At 36.9% G+C, this 17759-nt stretch overlaps 1 protein-coding gene across 2 annotated transcripts in view; it reads left to right on the top strand.

Annotated features, from left to right (window-relative positions):
- Window positions 1-17759, top strand: part of ADCY8 (adenylate cyclase 8) — a 116889-nt gene that overhangs the window by 34428 nt on the left and 64702 nt on the right. For both annotated transcript variants that reach the window (XM_038127809.1, XM_038127810.1), the window contains exons 3-4: window positions 13825-13955; window positions 16438-16549. In XM_038127809.1, coding sequence (XP_037983737.1) covers window positions 13825-13955; window positions 16438-16549 — 243 coding nt within the window. The remainder of the gene's footprint in view (window positions 1-13824; window positions 13956-16437; window positions 16550-17759) is intronic.

The raw sequence follows: 17759 nt of genomic DNA, 5'->3' as shown, positions 1-17759 counted from the left end.
ACTTACCTGTATGGTATTATCTGTGTGACACCATTTGGAAATCCCAGCACCCTGTGAAACTGAGGGAACATCTGTGTCTACTTATTTCCTAATTTTCATTTTAAGAAAATCAAAATTTTTGTGAAAATCTAAAACATTTCAGAGCTTGACATAGTTAAAGGAGTTGATGAATACCAGAAAGACTTTATCATCAAAAGATGAAAATTTCGGAGAGGCAAGCTGCAGGAGGCATCACAGACAGATGTGTTGTAATACCAGCCTCTGTTTAGCAGTTATTGATAAAGTAATGAATTTAAATATTTTCTAATGAATTGTGGTTAGTGGCATGTTCTTATGAGATGCATTTATATCAAGCAGCCAAATATGGCCACCAAAAATGTCCTCTGATTTAGTTCTCAAAACATTGCAATTATGAATAAAAAACAAACATGAGGCTCTCAGTTCTCATAAATCCATTTTATTCTAACAATATCATAACTTGCTACCTTGCTACTGCCTGTTTGAAATTTTGGTTTAATACTTTCATTCGATATCAAAAATGTTGACAACCGGCGCTATACTTTGTTAATGAACACTTCAAAGACACTGTCTTTGCTTTAAGCTTGATTTTGTTGCAAGTACACAGCAGGTAATTCTGCTTTCATTGTATCTGAGCAATGAAAATAGATAGTCTAACTCACTTTCTTAATTAGCAACTGAAAACTCTTGAAAACCAATGAATATGTAATTTCCGTCATTGTGAAAATGATGTGAAATTTCCTTAATGAAGAGCAGAAACCTGCACTAAATTTCTTTTTCATTTCTATTTCTCAGGATACAAAATCCCCAAGTTTTAAATGAATGACATATTAAATCCAGACACATATTGAAATGATGGCTTTATGTAGAATTGCATTCAATATATATCAGGTGTCCTGACCTGCTCTTTCTCCAGTCTTTACTTGAAATTTGTATAACATTTTAAACCCTGAAATACTACAATTTAATTATAAAGAGTCTCTCAGAGAGAACTTTGTCATGCTGACTTTTCGTGTACCCCACATCCATATGTCAAGTTATACATATCTGAAAACAATTATTGTGTAGTGAAGTCAGGAATATTGTTGTGCAATAAAAATTGTGGAGGAATATTTGACTAACTGAAGCTGCAAATGAAGCCTTAAAAGGACAATACAGGGAAAAATCACAAAAGTGAAATATCTAAAGTTATTATAGCTACAAGACTATAAAAATCAGTCCAGCCCTTACCCCTTCTCTTGTAATAAGATCACAACATTGCAGGACAGCAATTCACAGAAAAGGCATTTAGTCATAATTAGAAACTTCTCTGGTGTCATGGCCAGACTTCAACTCCCTATCCCTAAGACTGCTCTGGTCTAAAGACACTAAAGAAACCTGGACAAAGCAATAGAAAAACAGGGATGGAAGGCTGCTTTCAAGCTAAGCAAAGTTAATAAACTATACTTACTAACCTGGGATCTGAACTAATGTTCAGAAAACCCAATATATATCCTCTCTGAAACATTTTGTTTGGATTATTTCTAGTAAATTTAGAGCACCTAATATAATTTTATATAGAAGTTGTTTGAGATCAGAGGGGAAAACAGTCCATGTCTGTATGACTTTTACATTCATCCTCTGGAGAGGTGCTCATTCTTGTTCTCAGTGTAGCAGGTTATGCATCATTCATGAAAAGAAAACTCTACCTCTTGCACAGAGCTTGCCAGCCAGGCTGCTGAGCTCTTGCTGTGATAAACTATTGGGAGGGAGTGAACTCAAATCAGAAACAAATCCTCCAGGTTCTAAGTCTTGACAAGCCAAATGGAGAAAATTAATTTAATTTTAGCACTACATTTGTGTAATTTCAGTGCAGATCCCTAGTTCTAGAAGTTACTAAAGACACAGCACATTCATCTTTTTAGTAGCATTGTTTAAATTCCTCTCTAAATCACTCCTCAGCAAGCAGGTCCATTTCTCTGCAGAAATAATTTCCAATTACACAGAGAGAAGATCTTCTTATGTGAAAATAAAAGCCCTTCTTAACATCTTCCTTAATTCTTATGGAAATGTTCTTGGGCATCTAACACACTGGCAGAAGAAAAGGAGCAGAAGGCTGGAGGCAGGAGGGTAGGTGTGGAGCAAGCACTGCCTGCTTCCAGTCTTGCAAGGAGTTCCAGGCCAGAAGGTCCAGGCTGGTATCAAACCGGATCCACTGGGCTTCTAGGAATGCTTCCCATCAAGATGGGCGTATGCAAGTTTTGATTATGGGTTGAATCCGACCAGTGGGGAGAAAGAAGAAAAACTTTTCTACATGAAATGGTGTAATGAGAAGAGTCCCCTAAGAGAATACCCTACCGGCAATTCCTCCCTGCAAGTCCTGCCACTGGCTTGCTGAGCACCTACATCCCAGGTAATCTCTTTCTCATAGGGGATTCCACAAATCCAATTAAAGCTCATTTTGAAAGTCAAAACAGCTTGGATAATTTTTTCATTTGATTTGCATAAAGGATTAGAGCTCACTACCTGAAAGGACCATTTGCCCAGGTGAGAAGAGGATAGTTTTGTTTTCTAGGTATTATCACACAGTGTGTCTTTCTACTATGGATATCAAGGCTAGAAAATTTGAAGACAGCCCTTAGTCTTCAGAACAATCTGCTGTTGGCATATTTAGTCTCTTCTGCCTGAGATCTTCGGGAAAACTGTAATCCTGTCTTAATCTCTTTTTCCATTAAAAAACCTGTTCTGTTCGACCATTTGTTTCCTTCTACCTCTACTTCCAGAGGACTTTTTTCACACTTTCCCCTGCAACAATCTCTGTTTCCCATGGCTTTAAGAAGCTCTCTGCAGATTGATGAACTCTAGTTTGTTTTTTGGCTTTTATTTTTCTAATTTTTTAAAGCAGCTTACATGTTATGTAGGTTTTATCAAGCTTTAACAAATCTAGAATTTAATCAACTGTCAGTACTTTGCAACCTCTAAAACAAAAGCAGATTGGACTGGGATTGGAAAGGACACTTTAAGAGGGTTAAGCACCATGAAGTCTTGTGTGTGTGTATATATATATACACACATATGTATGTACATATATGTGTATATATGTGTGTATATATGGGATGGTAAGAATATTAAATCTGTGTGAATTGGTATGAGGATAACATTCAGATTTAGTTTTAAAAATAAAGGAATATTATTAATTTTAGAGAGCACATGGTCTTTATAAAAATAGCTTAATGTGCTTCATATTTTAAAATTATGATCACAATAACTGAGCCTTTATTTTTAAAGGGCGAACAATAAACTCACAATTAAAAAAAAACCCCAAAATTATGTAAACCTCTGGTTAAATATTACATTTTAGGCTTTTTTTTTCCTCTTGATAGAAACCAATTTGTTAACTGTAAGATTCTAAGTAAAGTTTCGCATTTGTCCAGGCTTTCTTTCATCTTAGTGCTTTTCTCTAAAGAACCATGGTTGCCACAGAATTTTTTTCTTCATTTTGTCCCATCAGGCCTTAGATGATCAAGCTCTAAGTAAAACATACTGGGTAATCCAAGAAATAAAGGAATGTGAAATGTTTATATTGTTCTTCATAATCCATTTCCATATTCTGATTTAGTAGGTGACCTGTTTTCTAAATCAAATAAAAGACTTTTCATCCTTATTGTTGGGGGGAAGAAATGTTTATATGCACTTATGATTCTGTAGATACCAGGATGTATATTTACTACACCTTCTTTCAAAACCCCCCCTTACTGAACCCATTTGCAGTAGAAATCCAAAGAGTGTAAAGTCAGAGTTTATATGTAGTGCCTTCACTTTCACTGCTGGTGTTTGTTTCTTGTCATCAAATCATAACTTCCACATTTTTCTGTCAAGAAGAAATCTAAGGTAAAATCAAGACAAAAATTATCTGCTTCCTTCTCTTCTATTACTTCAATCCAGAGTTGTCACATGGGCACAAACAGAATAATGAGATTTATAGTCAATGACAGAGAGATAGGAGTCAGACCCTGAGGTGCAATTCATATAGGGGTGAAATCCCAGTGTCAGATCTTCAGGCATGGGACCTTTCCTTGGAAGAAATTAGTGAGAAGGAAACCTCCTTCCGAGTAGATGAATTTTGGATTCACTGAGGATAAAACTTCTGTGAGGTACTTTGATCTCCAAGCCAGGTTGTTCAGATGTTGTGCTGGTCAATAGTGAATGAAACTGACAGGATTTTTGTGGCCTGTGTCTTCTGTGCTCTCAGCTCTTTGCTAAACAGAGAGGTGTCTGAAAAAAAAAAAAAAAGCCTTTTTCAGAGCTGCCACCAACTAGGGACCCTTGCTGATTCATCAGGGAAGTGGACAGAGATGGAATGAGTAAGGGGAATGAAATAGTTTCAGCCCCCTACCGTGATGAGACTTGTACCAGCTGGGCTGTCTCACGTTCCTCTTGGCTTAATAAAGAACTCCAAGCTCCAAATTCATCAAGTTACTGCCTCTGCTCTGAATTTATCTTTCAGGATCAGAACTGTTAGTGTGCTAAGACATTTCCCTTAGTGCCCTACCAGGACTGTAGGAAGACTAAAATTAATGTCCTTACAAGATGCTTAACTAATAGAGGAACTCTGTAGTCCAGATAAAAGTTTTAAATCATATAACCATAAGCAGTACCAATTCCAAGATAAACAGAATCAAATTAGTGATGCCACTACTGAGATAATTCAAGGTAAGATGGAATATTTGGATAAATATTTATAAATAGGCTAATGGTCTTTCATATTGATGTCATTTGGGTTTTGCCTTTTTTTTCTTTTATATGTTCTCTGTATTTTCACACATATATTTGTAACTCTGTCACCTATTGTATTAGTAACCAGTTTTCCCAGTACTTTTCCATAGCCTTTCCATGAGCAGAAAGACAAAACAAATTCCAGAGCTCCAAGCCTCAGGAGGTAGAAAGTTCTGTGCTATCTTGATTCTTCCTGTGAACCAAGGACAAGAACAACTCGTCAGGGTCCATTCTCATGGACAAAGTGCAGCTAGTGCTGAAGGAGGGGCTCCAGAGAAGGGGTTTGACCTGGGGTGGAATGGCATCACCCCTTGTCCTCCTAATTGGTGCTTTTCATCAATTATGCTAATTTCTAAAATGTATAAATGTGTACTCATCCATGTAGGAGTGGGCTTTTGTGGACATCTTTTCATAACTGCCCCTGAAGGCCTTCATTAAAGATCCCCTTTTATATTACCCCTTACTAAAATTATCTCGAGTAAAATTATCTTGAGGTTGGACAAAAGGCAAAAATACCACCAGTATTCAACTGCTCATCTACAAGCCTATTCAAAGGGGTTTGATTTTCAGAAGGTGATTATTTCTCCCACCTACTGAAAGGAATTTTTATCCTGCTTATTCTGTTTAGTACTGGAATCTTGTAATTCTCTGACAAGGTGAATCCCTTGTTTTGACCATAAAATATGACCTTGTGGCTCTTATTCATCTTGGTGTCTGCAGTGATTTAGTCATAGAGAGCTGAACAATAAAGGCAAATAAAAGGTTTTCTGATATTTTCTATGTCGTTATTTGCCATGAGTACTCCTGACAGATGTGTATTTTACTGAAGCTGTCTAGAAATTTTCAAAACAGCTCAAAAAAGTAACAAAAATGGAAAAAGAGACACTTAAATCAATAGAAAAAAGAATCAGTACAGAAGAATTAAATGAAGATTTAACAGCAGATAAGTCAAAGCTGTTCCAGAGATACACAGCACAATAAGCATTAAAGTCAGATGGTGCCATTCTGATATTTTAGAACAAATTTGAATTGTAGGAGCTGTTTTGTGATCATTTTCTATCCCAGTAAAACAAGGAAAAGCTTAAGATTATGCTATTATGAAATTAGTGTTGTGTCTGTCTCTCTCCTGTTCTTTAGCTCTGACTCCAGCCTTCCTTGCATAACTGAAATTTATGGAAGCCAATACACCAGAAGATAGTACAAAGCTTTTTTGTCATAACATGGGTCTTATTTCCATATAAATATTTTTTCTTCTTAATATTTGTCTTCTCCACTATTGTTTAGTAAAGAATAAATTTAAAAAATCATCATTATATTTGGAAGAAATAAAATTAAGAATTTAAGAAAGTCATTAAATATGACTTTTCATTATTAGATGAGTCTAATGGGTTACTGTGTGGCTGAAGAGTATCACTTGTTCAGCTCAGGGATCCCCAACAATAAGTAGGACATTGACCTATTGAAGAAAATCTAGAGGAGAGTCATGAAGATGATCAGAGAGCTGGGGCACTTCTCCTATTAAGACAGAAGGAGAAATCTGAGATTGTTCAGTCTGGGGAAAAGAAGCCCATGGGGAAACCTTGTCGAACCTCCCAGTGCCTAAAAGGGCTACAAGAGAGATGGACAAGGACTTTTGACAAGGGCATGTAGTGATAGGACAAGGGGGAATGGCTTCAAACTGAAAGACAGTAGGTTGAGTTTGCTATTAGGAAGAAATTCTTGACTGTGAGGGTGGTGAAACACAGGAACAGGTTGCCCAGAGAAGTTGTGACTGCCCCTTGACTGGAAGCTGGATGGAACTTTGAGCAACTTGGTCTAGAGGAAGGTTCTCCTGCCCATGGCCAGGTGGAAACTGACTGATCTTGAACAGCCCTTCCAACCCAACCCATTGCATGATTCCATAATAAATGTTCATGCCTACAAGGTAGGGCGGTAATACAAATTGTTTTGTAACTCCTGCTTTTCACCACTTATCTTTCTACCATGGCTGGGTTTCACAATGAAATGTAAATCTAACATGCTTTTCATTCAGGAGGTAAAAAAATCATATGTAAGGGTTCAGAGGATCTGGAATTATTAATGATTGTGTGTATTCAATACAGACACTTAATTTGAGAGCACTTAATCTGAGACCTGTAGATCCTACTGCCTAGGCTAAAAGACAGCTCAAACAAACAAAGCAGTGTCAGGAGATTGTTTCATGATGTGCTCCCTCACACTCCCGTACAAGACAGTGGTGCTCATGTGGCCTAACAACAATTTGGTTAATTTACCTGTGCCATAGTGTAATTACTGCCTGCAGTTAGCAGATAGCTTCATGATCAACAGTGTTACTGCTAAATTTTTTTTAAGTATTTCTGTAAATATTTTGATGAGTAATAATTATTTTTATTAAATATACCTGCATCAGCAAGAACAAGTATCATGCAAAAAAAAAAAAAAAAAAAAAAAAAAGAAAAAAAAATACAGAGAGTGTTGTTCTTCCAAGTCCCAGTATGTTACAGGATGAGCTAAATATTAATGAAGGCAAAATTATACTGGAAAGGCATAAAAACCCAAACTGGCAGCTCTGGAATCATTCTTCTGCATCTCAGGAACTGCAGGGTAAGCAGGCACTAAGATTGTGATCTCCTTACAGAGCCAACTGGACAATAAAAACGACACCTCTTTTTACACATGGCAGTAGACTGTCAGTTATCACACCCTGCCAAGATTTTGTCATGTGGCTTCAGATATTGAATCATCAAACCATTCCCTCTCCCGCCAAAAAAAAAAGGACCAGCAGGACTTGCAGTTCCTCCCTTCAGCATGTGCTACGTATATTGTTTTATGCTGGTTTGGACAACAGCATAGAGGAAAAAATTGAATAACATGTCCTTCCTACAAGAATTGTGTGGAAAAAGCTTTTTCGTCCTTTCATTGCCACAAATTTTGCAACATGTCTCATTAGACACTTTCATGAAGGGTTCACTTTCATTCACTCTCATAAATACTGGGTTATCAGTTTGATTGAGATTCTAGGTATGTTTCATAGACAAAAGCTAAACAAAAGGAGATTCCAGGACCTTCTGTGTGATCTGGTCTTATTTCTCTTTGAAAACAGCAGATGCCTAAATGGAACATGCAGCCAAGGATGGGATACTAATTTGGGATACTAATTGCTGGAATTAAAATAAAACAAAGTTGATATTGCTCATATCAAACATTGCAGAAGTCAGTAGTAAAAGCTAAAGGCAGTCTCATAACCCCACAAGTCTGAATGAATTAGGTACTGCAGTTCCTTCAGTATTTTTTAATTAACTCCCATTGTCTTGCTGAGACACAAGAAAGAACAGCTGCAAATAGACTGTCCATTGTACACTTAGTAAGCACAAAGGAATTTCTCTTCAGAGCAGTTCATCATAATGAGAGGTGCTAATTTCCATTTTCTAGAGTGACATCTACAATAATTACATCTAATCTGAACATGGTCAGATTTTCAGTACAAAACAATGCAATTTTTATTGACTTCCCTTAAATGTAATAAAAGCTCATGTGCTCCAGAAAGACTAAAACTGCTCCTACTCTGAACGGCCCGTTTCACATCCTATTAAGTCCAGTGTTTAAGACAATAAAAGACCTCTGATATTAATTGTAAATGTTGTTAAAGATAAGCTTGATGGTTCTGGAAAAATGATTCTTAAAAATCAAGATGAAAAATGTGAAACAGTTTCTCTAGAGCATCTATGGTTAAACACTTCTGGGGAACACCCACTCCAATTTTACAAGTGTCTTGGGAACAGCCATAAGCAGCATGATTCCAAACCCAGACTTACTCCCACAACTTCTCTGTAGGTTCCCCCTTTTGATGGTACCTGCAGAGGAAGAAGAGCAAAACCTGAACTCACCCAACAGTAAAGAAGGGCTTTTCATGCCTTGGCAGAGCCATTCTAAATAAAAAATTGGTGGAACAAAGAAAAGTCTATACCATCTAAGAGGAGCTGGCGCATGGAGCCTTTGCACACCTCAGACGCTGCAGGGGTGATTCCCTTACATGACCTGCAGAGAAATCTCAAGGAGTTTAATCTTCCTCTTGGCAATCTTCTCCAGATCCCAAATTGCTTGTAGATGTTTTGTTCTTGTTGGAGTTTTGGTCTCTTTGATCAGCCCAAGTGGAAATGTCCCTGATTTTTATTCATAAGACTGAGGCTTTGTCCACTGGTTAATTGACTCTTCTCAAAAACTGCTGCAAAGGTCATTAATTATTCATCAGGAACATGTCCCACTTTTCCATGAATGTGCCTACACCTATGTTTGTGCAGTTGTAAGCACTGGTACCCCCTGATTTCAGTACAAGTGACCCAAGGGATAAGTGCATGCAGACCACAGCAAAGCTGTGCAACAAAGAATGACTATTGCAGATACATAAAACAATAAATGGGCCTTAGAATATCAATGTTAAATTACAGTCTTGGGACTTTAGGTAGATGTGGATGACTCATGAAGTTAATTTACTTATCATTGCAGGATTTGTTTCACTGTTGCTAACTTTTCCTGAAGGAGTAGATTGGGTAGGAATCAGCTCCATATTTGACACCTCCTAAACTAAGAGACTACACACTCTATCCATCTATGAGCTCCTACTACCATGGACTGAGATCTAGTCAAAACACGCAACAGAACCCAAAGAGACCCTTAGTGACACTGAAGGAGTCATTTACTTAGTTGAGTATCTCTTGAGATTCATTGGATGAAATGAAAGTTTGGGCATAACTACCTTGGAGTCACAGAACTCAGGTGTCTGAATGCAGACCTGAATTTTACCATCAATTTGTTACACTTAGTGATTTCTACTGGTCTCTTTTCTTTACCATAGTTATTCTTGAGGTTAAAGGTAATTTTTAAATTTATTTACTCTAAACTATGACTGCTCCGTCTTAAAGACTGGGGTTGATTCATGTCATGAATTGTTATTAGAAGAATACTTCACCAGCTCTTTTCTAGCATTCCTTTGTTGCTATTTTCTTTCTTCTATGTCTTTTGTCTTGAACAAATACATCTCTGCTCCTTTTCAAACCACTTACCACTGCTGCTTTGAATTGTCTCCACTTAGCCCACTGCTGAACTAGTAAGCTTTCAAAAGATCTGGGTGATGGAGTTTCCTTCACCCTAGAGTTCATAACATTTTATTAGGGCTTTCTCTGTAAGAGAAGGAAATTTGTCTCATGTGTTACCCTCCAGCTCTGAAAATGCCTTCCAAGAGAGAATGACTAGAAATGTGAGGACTCTTTGATCATGTAAATAGCAAGGTACAGAGGACAATAAAAAAAATGATATTTTTCTTTTCCCTGGGATTAGCTACTGCTTTTTTGTACGTGACCTCCACACATTTTTTGCTGTTCTTCTGTGCCACAGTATCTAAATCTGTGAAATAAGAGCAATAGTATTTAAGTATTGAAGGGGAGTTGTGTGGCAAGGATCCTTATATTAAGGGAAGAGTGACCTGATACTCATTCTTGAATAACCTAAAATTTTTCTTAAGTGTTGGATTGAAGAGAAGTGATGTGAAAGACCTCTGAAAAAGGACATATCTTTGTCCAGAAAACACTAGAATCAGCTGTAGGAAAAGAAAGAATGGAAATGATCCACACTAGTGCCCACCTCAGCTTCCATTTTGTCAGTGTGGTGTGATGTAAGAGTAGCTGGGCATAGCAAGGGACAGCTGACACCCATAGAGTGAAAAGTTTTCTGTCCTTTGAATGTTTCAGTGCCTGAGAATTGATGGTAATTGAAGTACCTCAAAAATATATATTGATACACACATACACACTTAAATGCTGTTTTTATTGCAGTGCTCTTCCTTAGCACAACATACATCATGCAGAGTAGTGACACGAGCTGCTCATGAACCTTCAGTTGTGATTCCAACAAAGGCTCATCACACGCTTCACTGTTAATGGAGGAGGGCTGCTACAGAGGCAAAGTAATTAACCTCAGTTTTATGGGTCATTGCCAGATCTTATGTGCAGACAAGAACATTTAACTTACCTTAATGAGTAGCATGAAGGTTAAGATATCAAATGTCCTAGGCACATTTTTCTTGGCTTAGTGAACATGTGCCAAGCCAACTATCTTTTATTTTAAATAAACTTTCTGAAGGCATTGCTCGATTGTCCATTAGGTGAATGCAAGTAAGGAATGTAAGATTTTCCTTTTGGGAGAAAAAAAATACATTTACTATTTAAGCCATGAGAGTATGAAGGAACTGGTCCTTTTTTAAATGTTCACTTATCATAGATTTCATAAACAGTTCAATAACAACTAGGATTTCTGTTTGCTTTCTTTTTTTTTACATCTCCTTTTTAAAAAAATAACTGTCTTCCAAGTTGCCAACCCTCATGGATAAGCTAGGAAATAACATTTCTTTTTACAGTGAAAAAAATTTAGTATTTTTCTGAATGTATCTTCACAAGAAGTCATTGGACACTTTATTCATACAACTCCCTGAAATACTGATGTGATTTGTTCAGAAGGTGGTTTTATTTTTCGGTCATAGTGAGCTATGTATCTTAATAGTGAAGGAATAAGAAAATCTAAGTGCCTTCTATCATAAGAAACTTAAGGACATTTTTTTAAATATTTTACATTTTTTAAAATATTTCTGGCTCCTAGGCTATCAATCAGCAGCTCTTTGCAAGCACGCCATCTTAAGAGACCGTGGGACATTTGCTTGTGAGTGAAGCTATCTGAGGAGTAAATGTTCCTGTGAAACCTGGGTTTGCAGGAGTATAAAGGACCTCCTAAGAGACTGGTTTGCTTCTTGCTATCACAAGCATCACATCCAGTGTTTACACATCAGGAGAATGAAGGATAGCAGAATTCCCAGGTGGAAAGGGTGGAACAAAGCCACGACAAAGCAGATGTGCTAAAATTAGAACCACCCTTTATGGGGAAACGGAAAGTCTGAACTTGGCTATTTCCCAAAATAAAGGATGATCTTGCTGCATCGTAGTTCACAGCCTGTTCTATATCAGCCATCACTCACATAATTTTTTGTCTCTTCCTCACCAAGGCAGGTCTTGATTTAGCAAAGGTTTGTAGAATAGGTGGATAAATTAAATATTAGGAGACTCTCAGTTCTCTCATATTCTGTCAGCACATTATGCAGGAAGGAGTACCTTCTTGGAGGGGGGTGTAACACTCCAGTGCTCCAGTGGTGAAACACTCCAGTGCTCCAGTGCAGCTTTTGGCAGCCTGTGCTCGCCCTTCTTAAACAAACATACAGTTCACCTCAGCTGGTGCTGCCATCTAGACAAATGGAGGTGTTTATCCACAATGTGTTTCCATCAGAGCTGAAGATTGTTTACTAACTGCTGGCTAAGACTGCTCAGAGTGAGAATTCTTCATGATCTACACTGTGAAAGGTGTAAGTTAGTAGTGATATCACTTCCTATGAAGGCTAGGAAGGGATTCCTTCATTTATTCAGATGTTTCATCTATGACAACATTTCATCCACATGACATTGAATCCTGCTGGCATAAAAATCATTATTGGTTTGCTTATCTTTCTCATTCCACCCATCATTCCTCTTTGGTTTTTTTCTTGCTCTCTCTGAACAAATCTTCTCCCTTGGGAAGGGACATAACACACAGCCCATATACTATGAGATTATTTTATATCCTCCTGATATTAAGTTGCCTTAAAACAAATTCAACATCAGTTTCTTTGACAGAAAAGGCTGGAGGAGAGGAGAGGAGAGGAGAGGAGAGGAGAGGAGAGGAGAGGAGAGGAGAGGAGAGGAGAGGAGAGGAGAGGAGAGGAGAGGAGAGGAGAGGAGAGGAGAGGAGAGGAGAGGAGAGAATTTATTCTTCTGTATGTTCTGTAGTCCACATGTTCATCAGTATGTGCCTGATTTGGAAGTTCGTATCTGGTTATTCCTAGATATATCCTATTCCCCGAAATGTTGTTTGAAATTTAGTTATAAATAGCTTACATACATGCTAGTAACATTCTCTTCTTTAGTTTAACAAGATTTCAGTGTTTGCAATCCTGTAAAACAAAAGAAAAGTGAAAAATTGTAGCTTTCCTTCAGAGTGATTGGGAGTGATAAATTCCAATACTGGACAAAGCTTTCTAATCTGAAAAAAAAAAAAGGAGACTGAGGGCAAGAGGACAAAATAACAGTATTTTAGTACAGAAAGATTATTACAGAGAAAGCAGCAATCAGTAATTATCCATGCCCAATTTGAAAGGATAAAAAGAAGGTTTAATTTGCAGAGAAACAGATTTGGGTTGGATGCTTGCAAAAATCTGTCAAAGCCGTTAAACTGATGAGCCACTGAAGCCAGTCTAAAATCTCTCGGGGGATGATCTAGGGCTTTCATTAAAGAATTTGATTATTTTTTGAGGGCTTGCCTGGCTGTACTAAGATGTGGGTAGTTAGAGCACAGTGCTAATAACCATGATTGCAGGTTCGATCCCTATAGGCCAGTCACTTGAGATCCTTGTGGGTCCCTTCCAACTGAGAATATTTGGTGAAATTCTGTGAAAATTCTGGGCTTAATTATACTATGACAAGGCTGGAAACAGCATTTGTGTGTTTATGTGTATATCTCCTTATACACTAATACTGTAAGTATATGTGCACTAATATGCACTGATACACTGTGTTTCCACACTAATAATAAACTAATATACATGGATACCCTACTAATATGCATTATAAATAAACATGTGTATATATATAAAAACATATGTCTCAAATGTTTACTCTTCCTGAGTGTTCTTGAAGCACAGACAAAATTAATTAGAAATGTTGAATATGTTCTCCAGTCTTCCTAGTCAAGAGGGCCAGTTTGAATGGCTGCATGTGAACACAATTTTTCTTCCTTACCTAAACCAGAGGTGTCCTGGACTACGGACTCAGGTTGATAAAGTGAATTATCACAAATGGCCTGAGCTAGAATTTTTAAAGAGGAGGGTAACATCTTAAATACCTAGTTATCCAGATCCTTACACTGGGCATTGTGAAATACCAGTTCAGACTGATACTGATTTCCTCTTTGTTTTAGGAACGACTGGTGCTCTCTGTGTTACCACGGTTTGTAGTCCTGGAAATGATAAATGACATGACCAATGTAGAAGATGAACATTTGCAGCACCAGTTCCATAAGATCTACATTCATCGTTATGAGAATGTCAGGTGGGTGAAGTAGCCTTTCTGTAATGTTTAAAGTCCCAGATGTTGCTAAATTATTCTTGTCTGAGGGTTTCCCTTCTGTTGCTTTATTCATTCATAAATCAGAAAATTAGTGTACCCTTGTTTAGTATTTGAGCATAGAAGCATTTTGTTGCCTTCTTTGTCTCATCAGGATGGCTGGATGCCATGGCAATGGCAAGAACCACTTGAACTAATCACTGATAACCATTTGTATCTTTTTTTTCATCTTTTTTTTTCACTTTTTCACACTCACTTCACTTAAGTGGTCAGGATTGCACAGGAAAGGGAGCCCTGCCGACATGTGGACGCATATTCTGCCACAACTTGATTGCTCACCCCACACACTGAAAAATGAGATGGAGACTAGTAAGATGTTCTCAAAGATGGTAACCTGTTATGTGGTTCCTCTGCTTTATAGCCATTTTCATTTAATCAGTCTTATTATTATTATTATTTTCTTAATCCTTATTCCTCTCTCTAATTTGTTTTTTTTCCTGAAGTAAGTTATCAGAAAGGTGATAATTATCCTATGAGCTACTACTCAAGGTAATCAGTTCTAATCGTACATTTACACCAGAATGATCAACTTCTGCTCCATGACATTCCATAATCTTGGTTTTTATTGTATCTCCTGAAAATCAGAATATTTTGTTATATAGCATTTTCCATAAACCTTTCCCAAAACACAAGTGTAAATTGTTGTGTGGCTATCTTTGAAATCATCATTGAAGGAAGTGAAAAATAAGCATGGATATTATGTAAGATAGTTTTCTTGGGAAGCATGTACTTTGCCTTTCGATGAAACCAAAACATAACTCTGTCTGAAGAATTTCAATAAAAATAATTTGCACTTCTGCAGAAGAATAAATTGATTATCTGCTGCTTCTGTGCCCATTCAGTAGCTCAGATATGTTATTTTATTAAATCTGATTGGAAGTATCAAGGACCCTCATAAAGGTTTAAGTTGCACTAAATTAAAACATCTTCCATTAACCTTTTTCATACTCAGAGTAAGTGTTGCTGTAGAAGAATCAAAATACAGAGAAGATGGCCCTTTTACTTTAATGGAAAAGTGTTGTAGACAGGGTGAGAAGTTGAAACATATTTCATGCTTGAAGGCGATTTGAAATTAAAATTCTGCATGCTTTAAAATACAGATACTGGCTGGCTTCTATACATGCTGCCAGAAACTAGATCATTTCAAAACAAGGTTTCATTCACCTTATTCTGTTTCCTAAATGTTCAGTACTGAATACTACCTAAAGCAGTGCTATATGAATCCTTAAAAGCAGTATCCACTTAGAAATTTTTGTTGGTTTGAAAATTAAAAGTGTAGAAACTAGTAGTTTGAAAATCTTATTTTTATAAATTTAGTCTATTATTACTATTCATTACTCTTTGAGTATCTTGATACTTTACCTTTTAATTTTATTACTTCTCACTGGTAAAAATCTCACTGAGTTTGTAAACATCTTGTTTAAACCTCACCCAAACCTTTACCAGTCCATACAATTGCAGATGCATTATCAGTCAACCTGATCATTGCTGTATTTCTTATTGGTTACATTAGTAATTCTCAGACACTGCCAAATTGTGATCTTGTTCACACCAAGTCATCAGCTAAAGTGAAACAAAATCTTCTGGTACTCAGATTGTAACACCAGTTATTGATTGACTTTCAAGTGCTAAGGAGGTTTGTGCCAGAATGATGTGTGTCTTCTTGAACATCACTACTTTATAAGGTAGCCAGTGCTTTCTTTGGCTAACAATTACTGAGCTATTACATCCTTTGTTCTGGGTGGTATTTTGCACACCACAGACTTTGTGTGTGTTTATGTTTCTCTCTATTCACATGTGGTCATTCTAGGCACAGTGAGCAGCCAAAACACAAGAAAAATAACTGGATGTTCAAACACAGGTTAGAAGTCTGTTTATAAGTAGTTTGGTAATGGAGATCCTACCACAACTTCAGGCACACAAGCTGACACACCTGAATTCAAAGTACAATCACACTGGGCTCCCTGTAAAGTCAGCAGAAGGGAAAAAGAATTATCCAATTAAAGATTCATACCTTATAAAGAGAGCACTATAGTTCTAACTCAGGTACTTCTGTCACATGCCTAAAATGAGACTGAAAAAAACCGGCCTTAGCCTGGTATATATCAAGACTGTCCCAGATTTGTCTGTACTCTTAGGATTTGAGACTTGTATGCTTTGAAAATCTAGAATTTCATGACTCCTCTTTTTGGCAAAACATTTTCTCACTCTTAGTAGTATTTATTTTTTGTTCCTTCAATATTTATATTCAGGACTCCAGTATGTACAAAAGTATAGAACAGAGGTAGTGTTACTTCAAGGGTAATAAAATGATCCTCCCACTAGTAAAATGCTAAAAAAAAGTAACTTAAAACATTCAGTAATTAAAGGTAATAGAGTGAAATAACAATATGTTTTCTTTTTTTAGCATTCTTTTTGCAGATGTTAAAGGATTCACCAACCTTTCCACAACTCTGTCAGCCCAGGAGCTGGTCCGAATGCTGAATGAACTCTTTGCCAGATTCGATCGACTAGCACATGTGAGTTAAACACAATTGATTTCCAAAAAGACAATATCAATTCCATGTTTGGGAGGTTTTGGAAATACCCTCTGATCAATTTGAATAATATACATCCAGATTCTCCCCACAGGGGAGAATATAGCAGTTGTGATTGGAAGACACTGACAATTTTATATAGCAATTGAGATTGGAAGACACTGACAAAGTTATATGAAAAATTATGAATTTGGATAGCAAGTGAAAGCAGAGGTTGTCATCAGAACATTAGATTTCTGTAGTGCTGGACAGAGAGTGGTATGAAAGCAGATCATCTACCACAGTTTCTAAGGAAGCTTCATATTTTGGATTTTTTGCAGGAAATTTGTCTTTGTTTATTTGTCTTTTCTTCTGCAAAGTGAGGAAGGTTAAAAGATGTAGTCATTTAAGGTCATCTAATCAGTTCTCACAGTCATTGCAGCGGCCAGTTAACAGCAGGGTTTACAGTCTTTAGGCTAGATTCTATTTAACTCAACAATAAAATTAATTCAACACAGCAGAGGAAATTATTACATCAGGAAAATTAGTTGCTCCTTAATTACCACTGATCAGAAAAAAAAGTGAAGAACAAAAATACAAGAGGAACATGCTCAGTTTTGCTAGCTTGTATATTTTTTTTCCTGTTTCTTTGGTCAAAATGTAATTTAATATGGCTATCTTTAGGTGTCAATATCTGAGCTGACTAATAAGGCTTCTAAGTGGAGGCAATGAAGTACATTTCATGGAGTTTATCATTTGTCCAGCCAAATGTAGGTACATACTATGGGAAAATGCTAATTGCACTGAATATCATAGACCATGCTATCTATTTACTACAAAGGAAACCTAAAGTGGCTTGGCCTGATGTAGAGATTTGCATCCCTCACTGGCTTTTATAAATTTCTGAATGAGGTCGATGGGGTATATGGACACATATTGCACGATATCAGAGTACGATTCTTGTTTTCTCTCATCTTACACAAAAAGGTCAAGAAAAGCAATTATTCCATAATTATTGAAATTTCTTTTGATTCAGCTATTTTCATCTCAAATGGCAATGTGTTTTCTCTTGTACAGAGTGATGCCATAAACCATTGCCTGGGCAGTAGCAAAATAATGAATGCAACCTACAATATCTGCTTTGCAAACAAAAACCCCTTTTCAGCTCTGGTCTATGCTGTAAACCAGCCTAGGTGAAAGAATTACCTCAGTC

This window comes from Motacilla alba, chromosome 2, assembly GCF_015832195.1.
Source record: "Motacilla alba alba isolate MOTALB_02 chromosome 2, Motacilla_alba_V1.0_pri, whole genome shotgun sequence".
NCBI classification, from domain to species: domain Eukaryota; kingdom Metazoa; phylum Chordata; class Aves; order Passeriformes; family Motacillidae; genus Motacilla; species Motacilla alba.
Note: the sequence above shows the minus strand (reverse complement) of the source record. Positions and strands in the feature narration are given on the sequence as shown.